The 17,561-nt window shown below is 37.4% G+C and overlaps 1 protein-coding gene and 1 long non-coding RNA gene across 3 annotated transcripts in view; both read left to right on the plus strand.

The window, feature by feature from the left end:
* Positions 1–17,561, plus strand: part of LOC107719687 (uncharacterized) — a 33,735-nt gene that overhangs the window by 6,643 nt on the left and 9,531 nt on the right. Inside the window, exon 2 of the long non-coding RNA XR_001637539.1 lies at positions 16,662–16,768. This is a non-coding gene — a long non-coding RNA (uncharacterized LOC107719687). The remainder of the gene's footprint in view (positions 1–16,661; positions 16,769–17,561) is intronic.
* LOC107719686 (leukocyte elastase inhibitor-like) lies at positions 4,894–11,580 on the plus strand. Of its 2 annotated transcripts, XM_016527168.1 has the most exons (8): positions 4,923–4,985; positions 5,482–5,517; positions 5,666–5,867; positions 6,738–6,884; positions 7,030–7,147; positions 7,244–7,362; positions 10,610–10,783; positions 10,972–11,580. In XM_016527168.1, the coding sequence occupies exons 3-8, from the start codon at positions 5,673–5,675 to the stop codon at positions 11,380–11,382; spliced, it is 1,164 nt and encodes a 387-aa protein (XP_016382654.1). In that variant the 5' UTR covers positions 4,923–4,985; positions 5,482–5,517; positions 5,666–5,672; the 3' UTR covers positions 11,383–11,580. The 2 variants fall into 2 exon arrangements, with proteins under 2 accessions (XP_016382653.1, XP_016382654.1); XM_016527167.1 differs by lacking the exon at positions 5,482–5,517 and having other exon boundaries at positions 4,894–4,985.

Here is a 17,561-nt window from a genome sequence, read left to right on the forward strand (position 1 = left end):
AAAATAGCTTAAAGGGATACTCCACCCCAAAATGAAAATTTTGTCATTAATCACTTACCCCCATGTCGTTCCAAACCCGTAAAAGCTTCGTTCGTCTTCGGAACACAATTTAAGATATTTTGGATGAAAACCGGGAGGCTTAAGACTGTCCCATAGCCTGCCAAGTAAATAACACTGTCAAGGTCCAGAAAAGTATGAAAGACATCGTCAGAATAGTCCATCTGCCATCAGTGGTTCAACCGTAATGTTATGAAGCGACGAGAATACTTTTTGTAAGCGAAGAAAACAAAAATAACGACTTTATTCAACAATTCCTTTGTCAACAGGCTCCTCTGTGTCTCTCCATATCACCGTATGCTGCGTATGCTCTTCTGTATCAGCCGCGCCACAAGGATGCGCTGTTTCTACGTGTATTTAGCTTTGATTTGAAAGAAAAGTCAGCTGATCATCAATCACAACTCCAAGGTTTCTGGCTGTTTTTGAAGGAGTTATGGTTGATGTGCCTAACTGGATGGTGAAATTGTGATGAAACGATGGGTTTGACGGAACCACAAGCAGTTCTGTCTTGGCAAGAGTGAGTTGAAGGTGATGGTCCTTCATCCAGCAAGAAATGTCTGTTAGACAAGCTGAGATGCGAGCAGCTATCGTCGGATCATCAGGATGGAATGAGAGGTAGAGTTGAGTGTCATCAGCATAGCAGTGATATGAAAAGACATGTTTCTGAATGACAGAACCTAGTGATGCCATGAGCTCGTTCAAGGGTTTTTGCAATGAAAGGAAAAAGGGAAACCGGTCTGTAGTTCTCTAGGGAGATGGGCTAAGGGTGGGTTTCTTAAGTAGTGGGGTTATACGAGCCTGTCTAAATGCTGAGGGAAAAACACCAGTGTGAAGGGATGTGTTAATGATGTGAGTGAGTGCAGGTACAAAAAAGGTAAGAATCGTGAAATAAGCTTGCAATCACAAGAAAAAATGTCAGGATTGTGAGATAAAAAGTCACAATTGCCTAAACAAATTACTTAAACAAGGGACTCACAAACATGAAAACAGTCAGATCATCAGTTCAGATTCAAGAGTATAGGTCAAAGGTTGAATGTGGCAGTTTGTATAAATTCTGTCATTTTGCCTTGCGGAGTATACTGTATGTTATATGTAAGTATATGTATCTGTAAAGTGAAATAGCTTATTCAGGACAGTACTAAATAAAAATAACATGCAATTTTTATGATTCCAGTTCCCTCTTGTTTTGTTAAAACTATTAAAATTGTGCATATTCTGTAAGGGGTATGAAACTTATGATCAGAACTGTAGCTTAGTATGCTTTTACGGACTGTCAGAGTCGAAGAATCACCAACCCAGGTGTAAAACAATTGCACATCCATAATGTACTTAAAGTGCTCTATTTTCGCACACTAATGTACTTAATATTCACTTCACTTTCTTTCACAATATTATATTAATACATTACTGTATGTATTTACAATTTTTATTAATGTATGTACTTTTTTTTTTTTGCGATATTTACAAGAAATGACAATGCAATTATTGCCCTCACCTGACCATTCTTTTCTGTCATTTATTCAGAAGTGAAATAATATTCACCCAAAGCTTTTTCTCGTGAGTTTTCCCTCTTTAAAATTATGCATAGAATGCATAGATTTTGACTTTGTGTCAGAAAATAGTTTACATTCAGTGTGTAATAATGATCCAAACTTGTATTCTTATGTTGCCGACCCTGTTTTAACTTAAAGTAAATGGAGCAAATGGAAGTCGATTCCATTGACTCCTAACCTGGAGTCGAACACCTCTAATTAGGGGTTCAAACCCTATTGTAATTGTTAGAATGGTCATGGATGAACGATTTCCACGTAAAACTGGTCGTGCAGACCAAACCGTAAGTCGTAGAGACTTGAAACTTGGAGGGATGGTAGTACTCACACCGTCTACAATGTGACTGAGGCTCGCCCCAATCGGCCTGACGAGGGCGCTACAGCGATCGAAAGTACGAAATCGCTCATAACTCCTAAACGGTCAGTCGCGGGCTCAAGTGTCTTATGTCTTTGGAATCCCTTATGTATTTGGAAAATTTTCAGGTATTTTGCATTTTTTGCGAAACCTAATTTTGTGAACTAGTCCTAGGTTTTTCGCCCGAGAGAGTGAATATACATAATTATCAAAAAAAAAGTTGACGTTTCGACTCACCGTCGCAAAGGGACGCCAAAACTTTCGAAGGGGGCAGGACCACTTTTAGTAAAATGCCTATAACTCCTGAACGGAATAAGATATCTTCGCCAAACTCGGAACACTTATGTATGAGCTCAAGCTGAGGTCACAAGAAAAAAATCGGCCACTTGGCGGCGCTATAAAAATGGCTGTAACTAGGCAACCGTTTGTCCTATCAACATGAAAATGGCTGTGCCCGGTCCTGGTCCAATGTTCCACAAGTGTATATGGGGACATTTGCGTATCTCAAAAAAAAACATGGCTGCCATTGGCCGATGAAGTTTGAGCACCTATTAAACAAGTTTAACGGAGGCTTAAACTCGGTGGGCCTGTTTGACTCACGGCCCCAAAGGTCTGTGAGAAATTTGAAACAAATCGGCCACTGGGGGGGCAGTATCACATTTTTTAACGGCGTAAACGATTGTACGTTGCGCAGTTTTCCGCACATACACGCGATACTAGTATCATATGATAGACCTCCTCGTTCCGAACAATTGTGCCTCTAGAACCACTGCTGTCAATCAAACCGTTTTTTAAATGATTGAGAAGATGTGAAAAACCTACTTTTGCGAACTAGTCCTAGGTTTTCGCTCTGTCTGGAAAAAACCACCGCAGTGCAATTCTCTGGACTCTCTAGGTTGATAATGATCAAAAACATGTTGAAATTTACCCTTTGAGAAGCTGTAACAGGGTCCTTTACAAAAGGGGCCTGTCCAAATATGCCCAAAAGCCAATAAAGCCGTGTTAATTTCGTTGACAAATTATTTTCGTCATAATTTTCATCAACGACGAAAACGAGACTATAACTAAATAAAAATCAGTTTTTAATGACAAAAACTAAAACGAAAATATACTTTCATTTTCATCAACGAATAAAAACGAGACGAAAATGTTAGGGAAGGACGGTTTGGGAAGATATCATCCAGTCAGACTCAGTCAGAACTGATGTCTTATGTGGTAGTTATGTATATTTGCATTGCACTGTCCAGATCTAACCGCGGGAAAACACGGCGCTGTTGCGCACGCTCTAGTCTACAGGCTCGCGCAGCAGCGCTTCAGACTTCAGCGCAGGTTGTAATCAATAAATAGCGTACATTTATGCCAAGCGATTGCTTATGAATTAATGTTGATGAATTATGACAATGTTTACTATACGATGTTTATATGGTAATATGTTTTAGACGGTTGTAAGAATGCATATTTTATTTCCCTCATCTGAACTTGAATGAGCAGCTGCATCTGTACAGTCAACAGTGCAAACATTTCAAAATAAGAGTCACTGTGTAGTTCATGCTTTTTTCCTGGTCATTATTGATATTTTGGGTATATAAACTGTATTTAGTTTAATTTGATATAATTTACATTTAATTAACAACTATTGTAGGTTCTGTCTGGGATTCCCCATCACAGGATGGACAGACTAAGGACATTATTCAAAATATTATTTAATAAATACATTTTACTAGTATCAGGTTTTTATAGGTAAAACTAAAACAATAAAAATATTCTTCATTAGTTGAAATAAAATAAATGTTAACTGAAATTATAAAACAAATCTATACAAAAGGAAATGAATATCTAAATACAGAAATAAAAAAAAAACATATTTTGTTTCATTTAAACTTCAGCTTAACCTGATGTACTAAAATAACCAGAACAGAAAATATAATAATAATAATGCATTACAATTTAACTAAACCCTTTAGATTTTAGTCGACTAAAATTGTATGATATTTAGTCGACTAAAACTAAAACAATTCAGATATAACTAAATATGACTAAAACTAAATGGCATTTTCGTCAAAAGTCTATGACTAAAACTAAATCAAAATTTGCTGTCAAAATGAACACTGCTATAAAGCCTCAACGAAAACTCAAAACTTCACGAAACCCGCTGTGCCCATGCGACAGGTGATTCTAAACAAGCGTGCTACGTTTGAGAGAGATCGGACCACAGCTGGCGCTATAACAGTCATAAACATTATAAAAACATAATATTTCTATGGTAAATCACCTGGATTTGCCAAAAATGCTTTTGAAATGATTGATTTAGGTGGCTACAGGCTTGCTAAATAATATGTAATGTCTTGTTCCTTATGTGCTTAAATACCTAAAGCGCTTGAACCCCGGTAATCGCTGCTTGCAGCTATATTTATCATTATTTTTGCTGTCTAGATGGCAGTCAGGGGTGAGAATAACACATTTTCTGTATAGAAAAAAATATATATATATTTTCCAAGATTGCTTGTTCTGATATCAGCTTTTAGCAGCATACTCTGCATTATCTAATAAGCATAATAGCATAATCTGTCTTTTCTTGTCTCAATTGGTGCACTGATATTTGTTAAGAAGCACCAAGTGTTGCATGATGTGGAAATCTGTAAACAGACAATCTGCAGATTAATTTTGTTGCTTTATTTTTGTATCATCAATGTAATTGGAATCATGTTCTTGAACCCTTGCCAGGTCAAGGTTATCTGGAAGTATAAAAATGAATTAAGGTATAACAGCTTGCAAGTTATCTGGAAAGAGTGGTGTATTGTTATACAAGTATGAACAGGACATGACATGCAATCCTTTTCACATACAACCGTTTTCCTTCAGATGTTTGATTTCACAAGAGTTCCTAAGAAACCATGGCTGATTTCTCTTTTTTTTTCTTGAGCCTATATATATCTATAACTGGAAGCACTGAGGGAACAAGAAAGAGACAGTGAAGACAGACCTCATATCAAGAAGAGATCGAAACATCGCGTTCTTCATCAGTAAGTATTTCTATAACAGTAGTTGTAACATTTGATATACACGTACGGTGCAAAATGTTTCATGAAAACATTTGAATTAAGATGGTAATTTTGTATCTTCTGCTTTACTGTGTTTAGTAAATATTAACTTCAGGTTCACCTCATTAATTTTAACATTTATTTTGCAAATAATTTAATAATCCTGTGAGATTTTTGATAGTACACAGACACTTTACAGATCAAGCAACTGGTATTCTGCAGGCAAATTGTGGGCCCAACAAATATTGATTTGATTTCTCTTTTTTTTTATGGTTACTGCACTTTGTTTGAGGTTAGCTGATAGAGGTTAGCTTAGTCACTTTCCACCAGATAACTTCTGCAGAGTATGGATGTAAAAGTAAATATGCTATTACAGGTGTGGTAGACCAGGATGAAAACTGAAAATATTTTTCATTCAGAGAAAGAGGGTTCCTTTAATTGTTTTTTTTCTTTGGGCTGTTCTGATTTGTTTTGATAGCATATCAACTTCTACATTTGACTTTTCACATATTAGGTGGGCAAATCAGGTGAAATAAATGTTGCTCGTCTGTGGTTTGAACAGAATGTAAACTTTGTCTTCTGATTTTTTTCATTCTTGTACTTCTATACTGTTTTCTGTGCTGGTCTAACACGATGTTCTATTTGAATTTCTTTCATTCTAGTCTGTAAATGATGGAACCAGTGATTTTGGCAAACTCAAAATTCTCCATTGACTTGTTAAAAGTGCTCTGTAAGGCCACTGCAGGCAATGTGTTATTCTCACCCCTGAGCATCTCCTCTGCATTGGGCCTGGTCCTCCTGGGTGCCATGCGCGACCCTGCTAAACATGAACCACCAAATCCGACTGCTGATCAGATGTTTAAGGTGTGCTTAAACCTCCAAATAGTTCTATATAAACTCTATATAAACTGTCATCTCATGTTTATCAATGCTTTAAAGTGGATCTATTATGCCCCTTTTTACAAGATACTTTATACAGATACTCTGGCACAAAAACAAACAACCAAAAAAAAAAAAAAAACAGGAGAAACATCATGGAGCCGTTTCCACATGCATTTTTGCATTCCACCGTGCTGCTTTTTTATTTTATATGTAAACACAGACCTTGCATTTTTTCTCCCATTCAGGGCCATTAATACTCAAGTGTTTAATGTGTCAAGGTGTCAAGATGCATTTTATAACTACTTTTAACTTGAGCGCTGCATTTTTAGAACGTCGTTTCCTGCACAAGACGCTGTGAAATGTGATGCAAAAGTTGCACAGTGGCATGGAAGAATGCATTCTGTGTTTACTGATATGGCATACAACAGAACATTTAGATTGTTTATAGCTGACACACTTTGTGTTTCCACTGGTGAGGAGATAAAGATGGCAGGCTGTGTGCCGCTCACTCAGGGAAGGATCTAACAGGACAGATTCCATCAGTCGTTACATTATGTCACAGTGTATAGAAAATGCGGCAACTCATTTTGAGACACTGTTCATGATTTACAGGGAATATAAACCAGGAGTGGGTGGATTTTTTTTATTTCATGGTGGTTGTGTAACACACTGCCGACACATTTATGTTCAAACACCATGTAAAAGTTAATTTTGTGTAATAGGTCCCCTTTAATGCACTGATTGCTGCGATTCTACATTGCAAAATTCAAAACACTGCCCACTCCGCAGTCTCAAATTCTCTGAATACATTTCACTCAATATTAAACAATATTTTGTTGTGTTTCTCTTAAGGCCCTCCACTTTGGCAAAATGAGAATTATGTACCACTATCTGTATGAGGAGCTCTACAAAGAAGGGGAGTACAAGACTAAAGATAAGAAGAGAAGCCTGCAGCTGGTTAATCGCATGTTTGGAGAAAAGACAGTCACTTTTTATGACGTGAGTTGGTTGAGAAAGCACAGCAAATGGTTAATTTACTTCCTGAAAATGGCAGTAAAGTAATGCATCATTCAATGAGATGTCTGGGTCAGAACATTGATGTTATTGTAATCCGTGTTCCCTCTCTTTCTACTGACGATGTTAGAATTTCCTAGACGAATGTGAGGAGTGGTGTTTTGCCAGCTTGAGGAATGCTGACTTCAAGACGGATCCTGATGCTGCGAGAAAAAAGATCAATAGCTGGGTGGAGAATAAGACTTACCGTAAATCAATTAAAGTGTATTTGTTTTCAACTATTAGACTATAGTCTATTAGACCACTTTCTCATAATTTCTCACTCTTCTGATTGGTGTTTTTAGATCAACTGAAGGATTTGTTGGATCCAGGAGATGTGTCTAAGGACACGAGTCTTGCTCTTATCAGCGCAGTGTACTTCAAGAAGAAGTGGGCCACCGGCTTCGAACCTGACACCAACAAGGTAACTTTGTCAAGACAATTCAGCTTTGTCTGCTAAAAATTGCTGGATGATCTACATCTATGTGCAGTTCTCAGCTTGTTATTGTGCCAAACAACACTCCTTACTCATTGCATTTCAGTCCGTTTGTTTTCATTCTGGACAGGTTGACATACGAGAGAATGAAATTTGTACAGTGAGTGCATAATTATTATGCAAGTTAATTTTTGGATCATATTTTTTTCCAAGCACATTTTACCAATTCCACATCAATCCCATAAATAACTACTATTCATTTTACATTTAATCATTTATAAGTAATATATATAACTGTTCATGAAGGCTGTAAGTTGACAAACACCTTATATTCAGGTGTGCATAATTATTATGCAGATTTCTTTAACAGATAAAATTAGCCAAAAAATAGATTTTTAACTTGGACTGAAAGGTCAAAAATGATTAAATGCCCATGAGGATGCAATACTAATGCAATAGTAGAACTTGCAGAGTTAAGGCATGACCATCGGACAGAAAAATGCTCACTGGGTCAGTAGGGCCAGAAAAAAACAGCTGCTTTATAAAGTTTTAACTATGGATATCATTTTTAATCCATTTCCTATCCTGAAAAGTCTGTCTTACAGAGATGGACTACAACGATTTTCCAAAACTTACTGCCAGATTCTGGAAGATAGATTCTTCAAACAGTGGTACATGAGGATGTGCTGCTGGTCCTTCAGGAATGGCGGTGAATGGGGTGAGATTTTGTAGCTCAAAAAAGTGCATCCATCCATCCATCATAAAGCGACTCCACACGGCTCCGGGGGGTTACTAAAGGCCTTCTGAAATGAATCAGGGGGTTTTTGTAGGAAAAATATCCATATTTAAAACTTTATATAGCAGAACATCCAGCTTTAAATATGGATATTTTTCTTACAAAAACCCACCGATTCGCTTCAGAAGGCCTTTAGTAACCCCCCCGGAGCCGTGTGGAGTCGCTTTATGATGGATGGATGCACTTTTTTGAGCTTCAAAATCTCAACCACCATTCACTGCCATTATAAAACTATTTAAGACATTTTTAACGGAGTTCAGCCAAATACAATTTTAAGAGTTTTTAGCGAAAATAGATTGTAAAAGCTTGATATAATTTAACCAATAAATAAATAAATTCTCGTCATGAAAACAGCCACAGAAGCTGGCATGGCATTAAACACAAACAAACAAACAAACTGCCATTATAAAGCTTGGAAGAGCCAGGATCAATGTTATTATTCGTCTGAAAGAAGAAAGTCATATACACCTAGGATGGCTTGAGGGTGAGTAAATCATGGGCTAATTTTCATTTTTGGGTGAACTATCCCTGTAAAGTTAGATTTTTTTTTCTTTGATATATTGCATATTCACATGTTCATACAACAAAATGTTCTGGGGGCCGTGAAAATTTTGTGAAAATGATCAGAAATGCTGGTGCCTGCTGGCAACATTAAAAAAACAAACCGCTGGTGGAGAAAGAGTGTAAGTACAGTTAAAGGCATATTTCCAGACGAAGGCAGAGAACCAAAATATTTGCACTGTTTTTATCTCCTGCTTGAAATTAATAAAACTGTTTTTAGAGTGCAGACCTTTTTCCATTTTGAGTATAAACATTAATACCTAAATAGGAGCATAGAAGTATACTTAAAGTGCAAAAATAATATATAAACAGTATGAAGTTAAGTTCGTTTAAAGAAAACTTACAAGCATACTTGCAGTATAAAACTACTAAACTAGTAGTTTACTGAGAGTACACTAAACTTTCATGAACTAAAATATGTGCTACAATTATTTAACTAGTAAACTATAAGCATACCTATAAGTTCACTTGTAGTATAGTTGCAGTACAAAAAAAAAATTATAATAATTGTGTACTCAGTTACTACTATTAAACATGAAGTCTACTTAATAGTATACTTTTATACACTTAAAAGTGAGCCAATTTAGCCCCAAGTAGTACTGAAATAGTACACTTAAGGCCCCGATATACTTCAAATGAAGTTCGTTTTCGTTCTTCGTTTGGGGGCAAAAATAAGTTCTAAAGGCTGAGCGACGGTATACTGTTTCCGAACTTTCCAACACCCCCGCCCTGCTGGAGGCGGGGTGTAGATTCATATAAACGTGTGTCGCGACACTCGTGCGTATCCCCTAAACACAACAACGATGAAATGATGAAGTGTAGGCAATCTAGTGTGAGACGGGCACCAATGGTCAGAATATTAAAGACAAAAGAATAATGATTAGCAGCAGTTCAGAGTCAAGTATCATGTTTGCAATACAAAAGAACCATTCTATTTCCATAATCAGTCCTTTATAAAGAGAAAAATATTGGAGTCAGTTTGTTACTTTATTTTATTAGTGTTCATTTATTTGATTAAACTGGATAAATTGTTACACCTTTTTATATGTTATTTACTTTTGATAAAAACAAAGGTTTATTATTGTATATTCGTTTGGCATTTCATTTATTGTATACCCTTTAAATACGCTTATTGAAAGAACAACAACAGCAGCAGTATGGTGTAACATTTATTTGAAACACATGTATTTGATACATGCTACCTTATATCTTTACTCTTTCCTTTCAATCTTTTCATGGCTTTGGAAAACTTGGATGTTTCTCGGTGTCGCTTTTTGCATAACTCCTTAGACTTAAAGTCTCTCCGCGAGCGATCGTACAGGTGTGGATATATTTGTGCAGCTCAGCTATTCGACACTCCAGTGTATTCAGATGTTGTTCTATGGTCAGACCTCCGTAGAATGAGAAACGAACCGGGGGGAGGGAAAAAAATCACACGTCAAAGAAGGTGGAGTTCCAGAACACACCCACCGATTGCGTAACCGCCACGGACCAATGGAAACTCAAGGGTGTTTAGGAGCCAAAACGAACTCCCCCAGAAAGTTAGCTTTGGTCAGCTGTTTCGAACTGCCGAAACAAACTCAAAACCAACTTCTTTTCGGCCTGATTTTGTTCGAAATGACGTCATATCAGTTCGTTCTTCGATTTCGTTTGAAGTACATCGGGGCATTTACAACTATATAAAAACAGTACACTATTATTACATTGATATTAGTATACTTAAAAATATACTCGAACTGTACTTAAGTGTGCTTAATAACAATTAACATGAAGTACACTAATTTTTTGTAAGGGAAGGGAGACTGCAGCACAGCTAACACTGCAGGTCCAAGTGCTAACAGCATCACTAATGTCCAATCTGTCTGTGTTTAATGTCAGGACAAAGGAGTAGATTGGCCAATGATGGGTAAAACGGATTACCTTCCCCTGGGAACTATCCCACACAGACAATATCAACTTCCCGCTGAAGCTCAGATTCTGGAGATCCCTTATGAGAATCATGATCTGAGCATGCTCATTATACTCCCAAACAAGAGCGATGCCCTACCAAAGGTAAAACAGTCAGTCACATGAACAGCAACTGAACCTCCCTTACTGCTTTTACTTCACTTGGAACTGCATTATTAGGATAAAGTCTACATAAAAATTTGGATTGTTGTGTAGGTTTGGTATTACATGAAATGGGAAACAATTAAAAATCTCTCTCTGCCTGTCTGTTATTTTTCTCTCCTTCCTCTAAGCTGGTCGACTCGATCACTTATGCAAAGATTATGGAGTGGACTGAGCCGGACAATATGATTCCCACAGATGTGGAAGTTATAATGCCCATGTTTACACTGAAGGAGAAATATGACCTGGAGAAAGCCCTGAAGGCTCTGGGAATAATTGACCTCTTTAGTGATAAGTGTGACTTATCTGGCATGGCGCCTGGAAAGCTGAAGCTGTCCAAAGTGGTGCATAAGTCTGTTGTTGAGGTGGACAAGGAAGGCACAGATGCACAAGCAGGCGGTGGTGGAGTTGTCCAGACAGATGGTAAAGAAATCTCAGAGCTTTTCACTGTACAATCCCCCTTTCTTTTCTTCATCCGCCACAACCCCACCAAGAGCATCGTCTTCTGGGGCCGCGTCATCTCCCCAGAACCTGTAATCTAGAATCTGAACCGCAAAGCAGAGCAGGTTCTACAACAGTGTGATCTGTCATATTAAAAACAGCACACAGTGATTATATTGCATGTATCTCCATTTAAAATTGACTTGCTTGGAATGTAAGTTTTAAACAAAACTCTGAATACTCAAAATGTTCAAGCACTTAAACTGAAAAACTATAAATAAAGGAAAATCGGGCAGAAACTTGTGTTCTTTTTTTCTTAAAAATAACTTATTGTATAAAGTGTCAGTGAACGGGTGGAAATGAACTTTGAAATGAACTAATATTTGAATGATTTGAACTGAATCATGAGGATAACGTGAGGATGAGTAAATGATGACTGGATGAACTAAATTTAATTATGCTCAGTTCAAAGTATAAATTCAGTTTATAGCATGAAGAGGGAGAAATAAATGATTAATTATTAGGGAGAGTTAGTAGGTTTAGAGTTGACAAAATCAAACAAATCCAACCTGGTTTAGATCAGGTTCAGTGGGCTCATAAAGCTCAATATAAACCTTCTGCTGCGTCTCATTTTGGAGGCTGCTTCCTCCGAAGGTCACATTCAAAGGCTGCATATGTCATCGAGGTGGTCTCATTTAAAAAAAGCAAATGTTAGACTGCAAAGTAAATAAGAAAATATAGCTGCAAGCAGCAATTATCAGGGTTCAAGTGCGTTAAGGTTCTTAAAATAATGTGCAAAAAAGTACTGTTTTCCTTAGCATGTAAAAACTTACTGCATAGAGGGAAAGGCAACCAATACAGTCAATTTACAAAGAAATTGTATGTGTTTTAATGTTTTTAACAGTTATTGAGGTTGAGCCAGATGCCTAGGCCTAGTTCATAAAAGTTGGTTTTCGAAATAATCTCCAATATTTGGTGAACGGTTTGATTGATAGCGGTGGTCCGAGAGGCAAAGTTGCTCAGAATGAGGAGCTCTACCATGCAGTACGAATGGTGTGGGCGTGTATGATAAATTGCGCGATACCCAATCCTTTACGCACCTGAAAAACATGAAGGCACCCCCCCCGGTGGCCGATTTCTTTTGAATTTCTCACACGCCTCTAGGGCCGCGAGTCAGACAGACCCAGTGAGTTTTGTTCTGATTGGCTCTCGTTTAGCTTGTTCGATAGGTGCTCAAAATTCATTGGCTGCCAGAGGACTTTTTTTTTGATATACGCCAGTGTCCTCTAAGGCAGTCTTGGCACCTTGAACAAAGACACCGCATGGCAATTTTCAGGTCAATCAGACTTTGGGTGGTGTACTTATAGCCATTTTTATTTATTTTTTCCACGTGATAGCGCTACCACTAATCATTGACAATGAGAATCTAGCTGCACTGGTTTGGTTGCGATCGGGCCAAAAACCTAGGACTAGTTCGCAAAAGTAGGTTTTTCAAAAAATCCAAAATACCTGAAAATTTCGCCAGAGCAACAAGTGAATCCGAGGCATGCATGTTGTCCGTCTTGAGCCAAGGATTCCAACAATATAAGACAATTGAGTCTGTGCCTAACGATTTGAGAGTTATAAGACAATTGAGTCTGTGCCTAACGATTTGAGAGTTATGATTGATTTCATACTTTTGGCCGCTGTAGCGCCCCCGTGAGGCCAATTGGGGCGAGCCTTGGTGACACTGTAGGCAGTGTGAGTACTACCAGCCCTGAAAGTTTGAAGTCTCTACGACTTAAGCCTTCTACACACTGCATGATTTTAGCAATCCTATAAGATCATTGCTGGTCACTCTGTGCGACATGGATCTAATAAACTTGGGTACGACATGCATGTAGACTGTACGATGATGACACCTATTGACTCGTAGGCTACGACGCACGTTTCTATAGAAGAATACAACGTCATTAGCATGCGCCAGTGGTAAACAAAAAGAGCATAATGAATCACACTTTGACAGTTGTAGTTTTTATGTGTGCTGAAAAAAAGTGGGAGTGGCGAAAGAGGAAGGAATAAGAGCCTGAGGTAAGCAGTTTTATGTTTTAGCGCCATGTCGCGTTAATTTCATGTCGCATTTTTACTGGTTGGTCAGTAAACGTGGGTCGTTACTGTAAACACACTGTGCGATGAACATGCTGAATTTCTGACACTGCCAGAAAATTACCGTAGGCTATCTTTGGTTGCAAGACTGTGACAACGGCCATCTTTGAACCTCTCTCACTGTACGACATAGGACCACTGATTAGGAGCCACGATCACAGAAATCGCCACGATTGTTTCACGATGCCAATCTTTTGTCTTGGACAGCCGAAAATCGTGCAGTGTGTCTCGGGCTTCAGGGTTTGGTCTGACCGATCAGTTTTACGTGGAGAACACTGCATCCTGGAAAATCGAACGATTACAACAGGGTTTCAGCACTACAGTGCCTATAAAAAGTATTCATACCCCTTCATTTATTTCACATTTTGTTATGTTGCAGCATTATGTTAAACTGTTTTAAATTACTTTTTTGTTTTTTTTACCACATGAATCTACTCCCCACTCAACATAATGACAAAGCAATAAACCAGATTTATCACAACTTTGCAAATTTATTAAAAAGGAAAAACTGAAAAAAAATTACATTGCACAAGTCTTCATACCCTTAAATCAAAACTTACTTGAAACACCTTTGGCAACAATTACAGCCTCAGGTCTTTTTGGGTATGATGCAACAAGCTTTGCACATCTGCATTTGTTTTTTTTTTGTCATTCTTCTCTTTAGATCATATCAAGCTCGGTCAGGTTGGCTGGGGACCATCGGTGGACAGCCATTTATAGGTTTTTCCAAAGATGTCTGATTGGGTCTAAGTCTGAGCTCTGGCTGGGCCACTCGAGGACATTAATAGAGTCACTATGCTGCATTGTCTTGGCTGTGTGCGGAGGGTGATTGTGACGTTGTAAGGTGAACTTTCAGCCCAGTCTGAGGTTCTGAACCAGGTTTTCTTTAAGGATATCTCTGTATTTAGCTGCATTCAGCTTTCCGTCTTCTCCGATCACTTCCCCAGTCCCTGCCGCTGAAAAACACCCCACTGCATGATGCTGCTGCCTCCACGCTTCACCGCTGGGATGGTACTGTGCAGGTGATAAGCGGTGCTTGGTTTCCCTCAGACATGAATGAGAAATTGAGGTTCATCAGACCAGAGAATATTTTTTTCCATAGTCTATGAGTTATTTAGGTGCATTTTTGTAAATTCCAATTAATTAATTACTCACCCTCATGTCGTTTCAAACCCAATGCCTTGGGTTAAGTTATTTTTTATGAAATCTGAGAGCTCTCTGACCCTCCATAGACAGCAACACAACTGTAATGTTCCCAGGTCCAGAAACGTAGTAAGGACATCGATAAAACAGTCCTTGTGACATCAGTGGCTCAACTTCAGTTTTGCGAAGCTACTAGAATACTTTTTGAGCACAAAGAAAAACAACAACAACAATTTATTCATGAATTCTTCTCCCCCGAGTTACGTCTTCCACCATTTTGGAGAGTACACAAGAGTGTAATTGGCATAATCAGCGTTTAATAAGGTTTTTTTTTTTTTTGCGCAAAAAAAAGTATTCTCGTAGCTTCGCAAAACTGAATTTGAGCCACTGATGTCACAAGGACTGTTTTATTGATGTCCTTACTGTGTTTCTGGACCTGGGAACATTACACAAGGCTCCAGACAAAAACTAAATAGAGTAAGGAGCCATTGGCTTCTATAAGAAAAACTTAGGCGCCAAATAATTTTTTAGGTACCAGAGAATAAACGTGTTTTATTTATTTTATTATTATTTTTAAAAAATTTTATTTGAACCTTTCAATCATACTGTCATGTGTTTGTGTCTCACCTTTTCTTGACTTTATCAGCATTTTAATCCATCTGGTAGATGACCTGGGAATACATTGTATGGGTCAAAATTATCCATTTTTCTTTTATGCCAAAAATCTTTAAGTGAAAGTGAAAGAAATTAGGATATTAAATAAAGATCATGTTCCATGAAGATATTTTGTAAATTTCCTACTGTAAATATATCAAAACTTAATTTTTGATTAGTAATATGCATTGCTAAGAACTTCATTTGAACAACTTTAAAGATGATTTTCTCAATATTTAGATTTTTTTGCACCCTCAGATTCCAGATTTTCAAATAGTTGTATCTCAGCCAAATATTGTCCTCCTAACACACCATAAATCAATAGAAAGTATTTATATTCAGCTTTTATTATTTATTCAGCTTTATTGAGATTTATTTAATATTTATTCAGCTTTCAGATGATGTATAAATCTCAATTTCGAAAAATTGACCCTTACGACTGGTTTTGTGCTCCAGGGTCACAAATGATTCACATCAAGTGATTTATATGCTCCTGAAGCTCCATTAAACCTATGATTCAAAGATTCTTGTCATGTGGTTTTGGTTATTAAAATCACATTTTCATCACAGGAAAGACACAGATGTTCAATAAAGACATCTAAAAAAATTATTCATCTACTGATTAATAATGTAGGTCATTGGCATAACTGAAGCGGTTTAATATGGCTTGATGTTTATTCACTTTTATAACTGTTGTTCCACCCACAAGAGGAAAAGGACTCTTTTGAACAGCGTTTAATGAAGGTAAATTTAAGAGCTTTTTAAGAGCGAGTAAAGAAAATTTAAGGAATAAATCAAAAAGGAACACAATGTATCAATATATTCTCTATCTAGAGACCAGACGACGAGTTTAATTAGCAACAGTTTGAAAATACTTCCAATAGACTTCCATTTCTTTAAGCAGTATTTTTTGTTTTGTTTTCTCATGCAAATCGCTAAAGATTCATAAATCAAGATACATTTACTTGAGAAGAGTAAGAAAAATTAAGTTATGTTTTCTGTGAAATGAATCAACTTAATTAAAAGGCAACTCAAGTTTTCATACATCATTGACAGATATTTGTTTTATTTTGTTTTAAGCATGAACTCAATTAATTCTGTTCAATTTCTCTGAATACAAGACTTCATATCTTCATTTTGCGTCTCCAGGAAATGTATCGTGATTAAAGGATGTTTGGATATTTGTACTGGAAAACAAGACAGAAATACTGAGGAAGATATTAATTTTTTTCAGTGCATGCAACATTTAATACCACAACTTTATGAATGTGTGATTTTCAGCTCCAATTTAAGAGCTTTTCAGGCCTTAATTTGTGTAAAGGTGAATAAAGACTTTTAAAGACCTGCAGAAACCCTGTTATGAGGTTAATCATCACACAATATTTGTTCACTAATTTCTCTGAGAGATGAGCCACCTGTAGAGGTAACAGCTGGTCAGGTTGGGTCAGGTTAGGCTATAGGTTAGTTTAGGTTAGTCTGTAGAGGTAACAGCTGGTCAGGTTGGGTCAGGTTAGGCTATAGGTTAGTTTAGGTTAGTCTGTAGAGGTAACAGCTGGTTAGGTTGGGTCAGGCTAGGCTATAGGTTAGTTTAGGTTAGGTTAGTCTGTAGAGGTAACAGCTGGTCAGGTTGGGTCAGGTTAGGCTATAGGTTATGTTATGTGGGAGTGTTCTAACTTGTGTTTTGTTGCAGTTACTCAGTAGCTCACCTGCAATCAACAGGTTAAATGACGTCACCTAAAAGGAGCCATTTTAAACACCAGGACACATGCTCTCACTCTCTCTCTGATCCTGCAGCCAGCTTGGCAGTAGCTGGGCTTGTTTTGTCACAGTCCCTTCTTTCTTCTCCTTTTTGTTATTTAATAAACCTTATTTTATTTGGTAAACTTGTTTTGTGTCCTTGATGTTGCTTCCCTAGTGCCAGGGTTGTAACATAATGGGGGCTCGTCCGTTTCCTTAAAAAAAAAATTTTTTTGATACTTTGGGACTGTGTTTTTTTTTTTTTTGATTGATGTGTTTTGGTGAGTATGGTTGTTTGAGTATTTTTGTGATTATTCATGAGTTTCCCCGGTTAGATAGGGTGAGCATTCCAGCTGGGTTGAACATTCAATCCTTCCTTCGGTTCACTCTTTTGTTATTTTGCCTTTTTTATTTTCGAGGTTATTCTGGGTGGAGACTTGTTCTCTGTCGGGGGTAAGCATTTCACAACTGTGTGACCATTGATTATATGGTCTATAGTTGTTGTTTTTTGCTTTTAAAGTCGCCTCGTGCCCGGTACACCTCAGAAGATAGATAGGGGTTAGGAAATGTTAGGCAGGTACCTGGGTGTTTCTCATGTATT

Source organism: Sinocyclocheilus rhinocerous, unplaced genomic scaffold, assembly GCF_001515625.1.
Source record: "Sinocyclocheilus rhinocerous isolate Xijiao unplaced genomic scaffold, SAMN03320098_v1.1 scaffold2496, whole genome shotgun sequence".
NCBI classification, from domain to species: Eukaryota; Metazoa; Chordata; class Actinopteri; order Cypriniformes; family Cyprinidae; genus Sinocyclocheilus; species Sinocyclocheilus rhinocerous.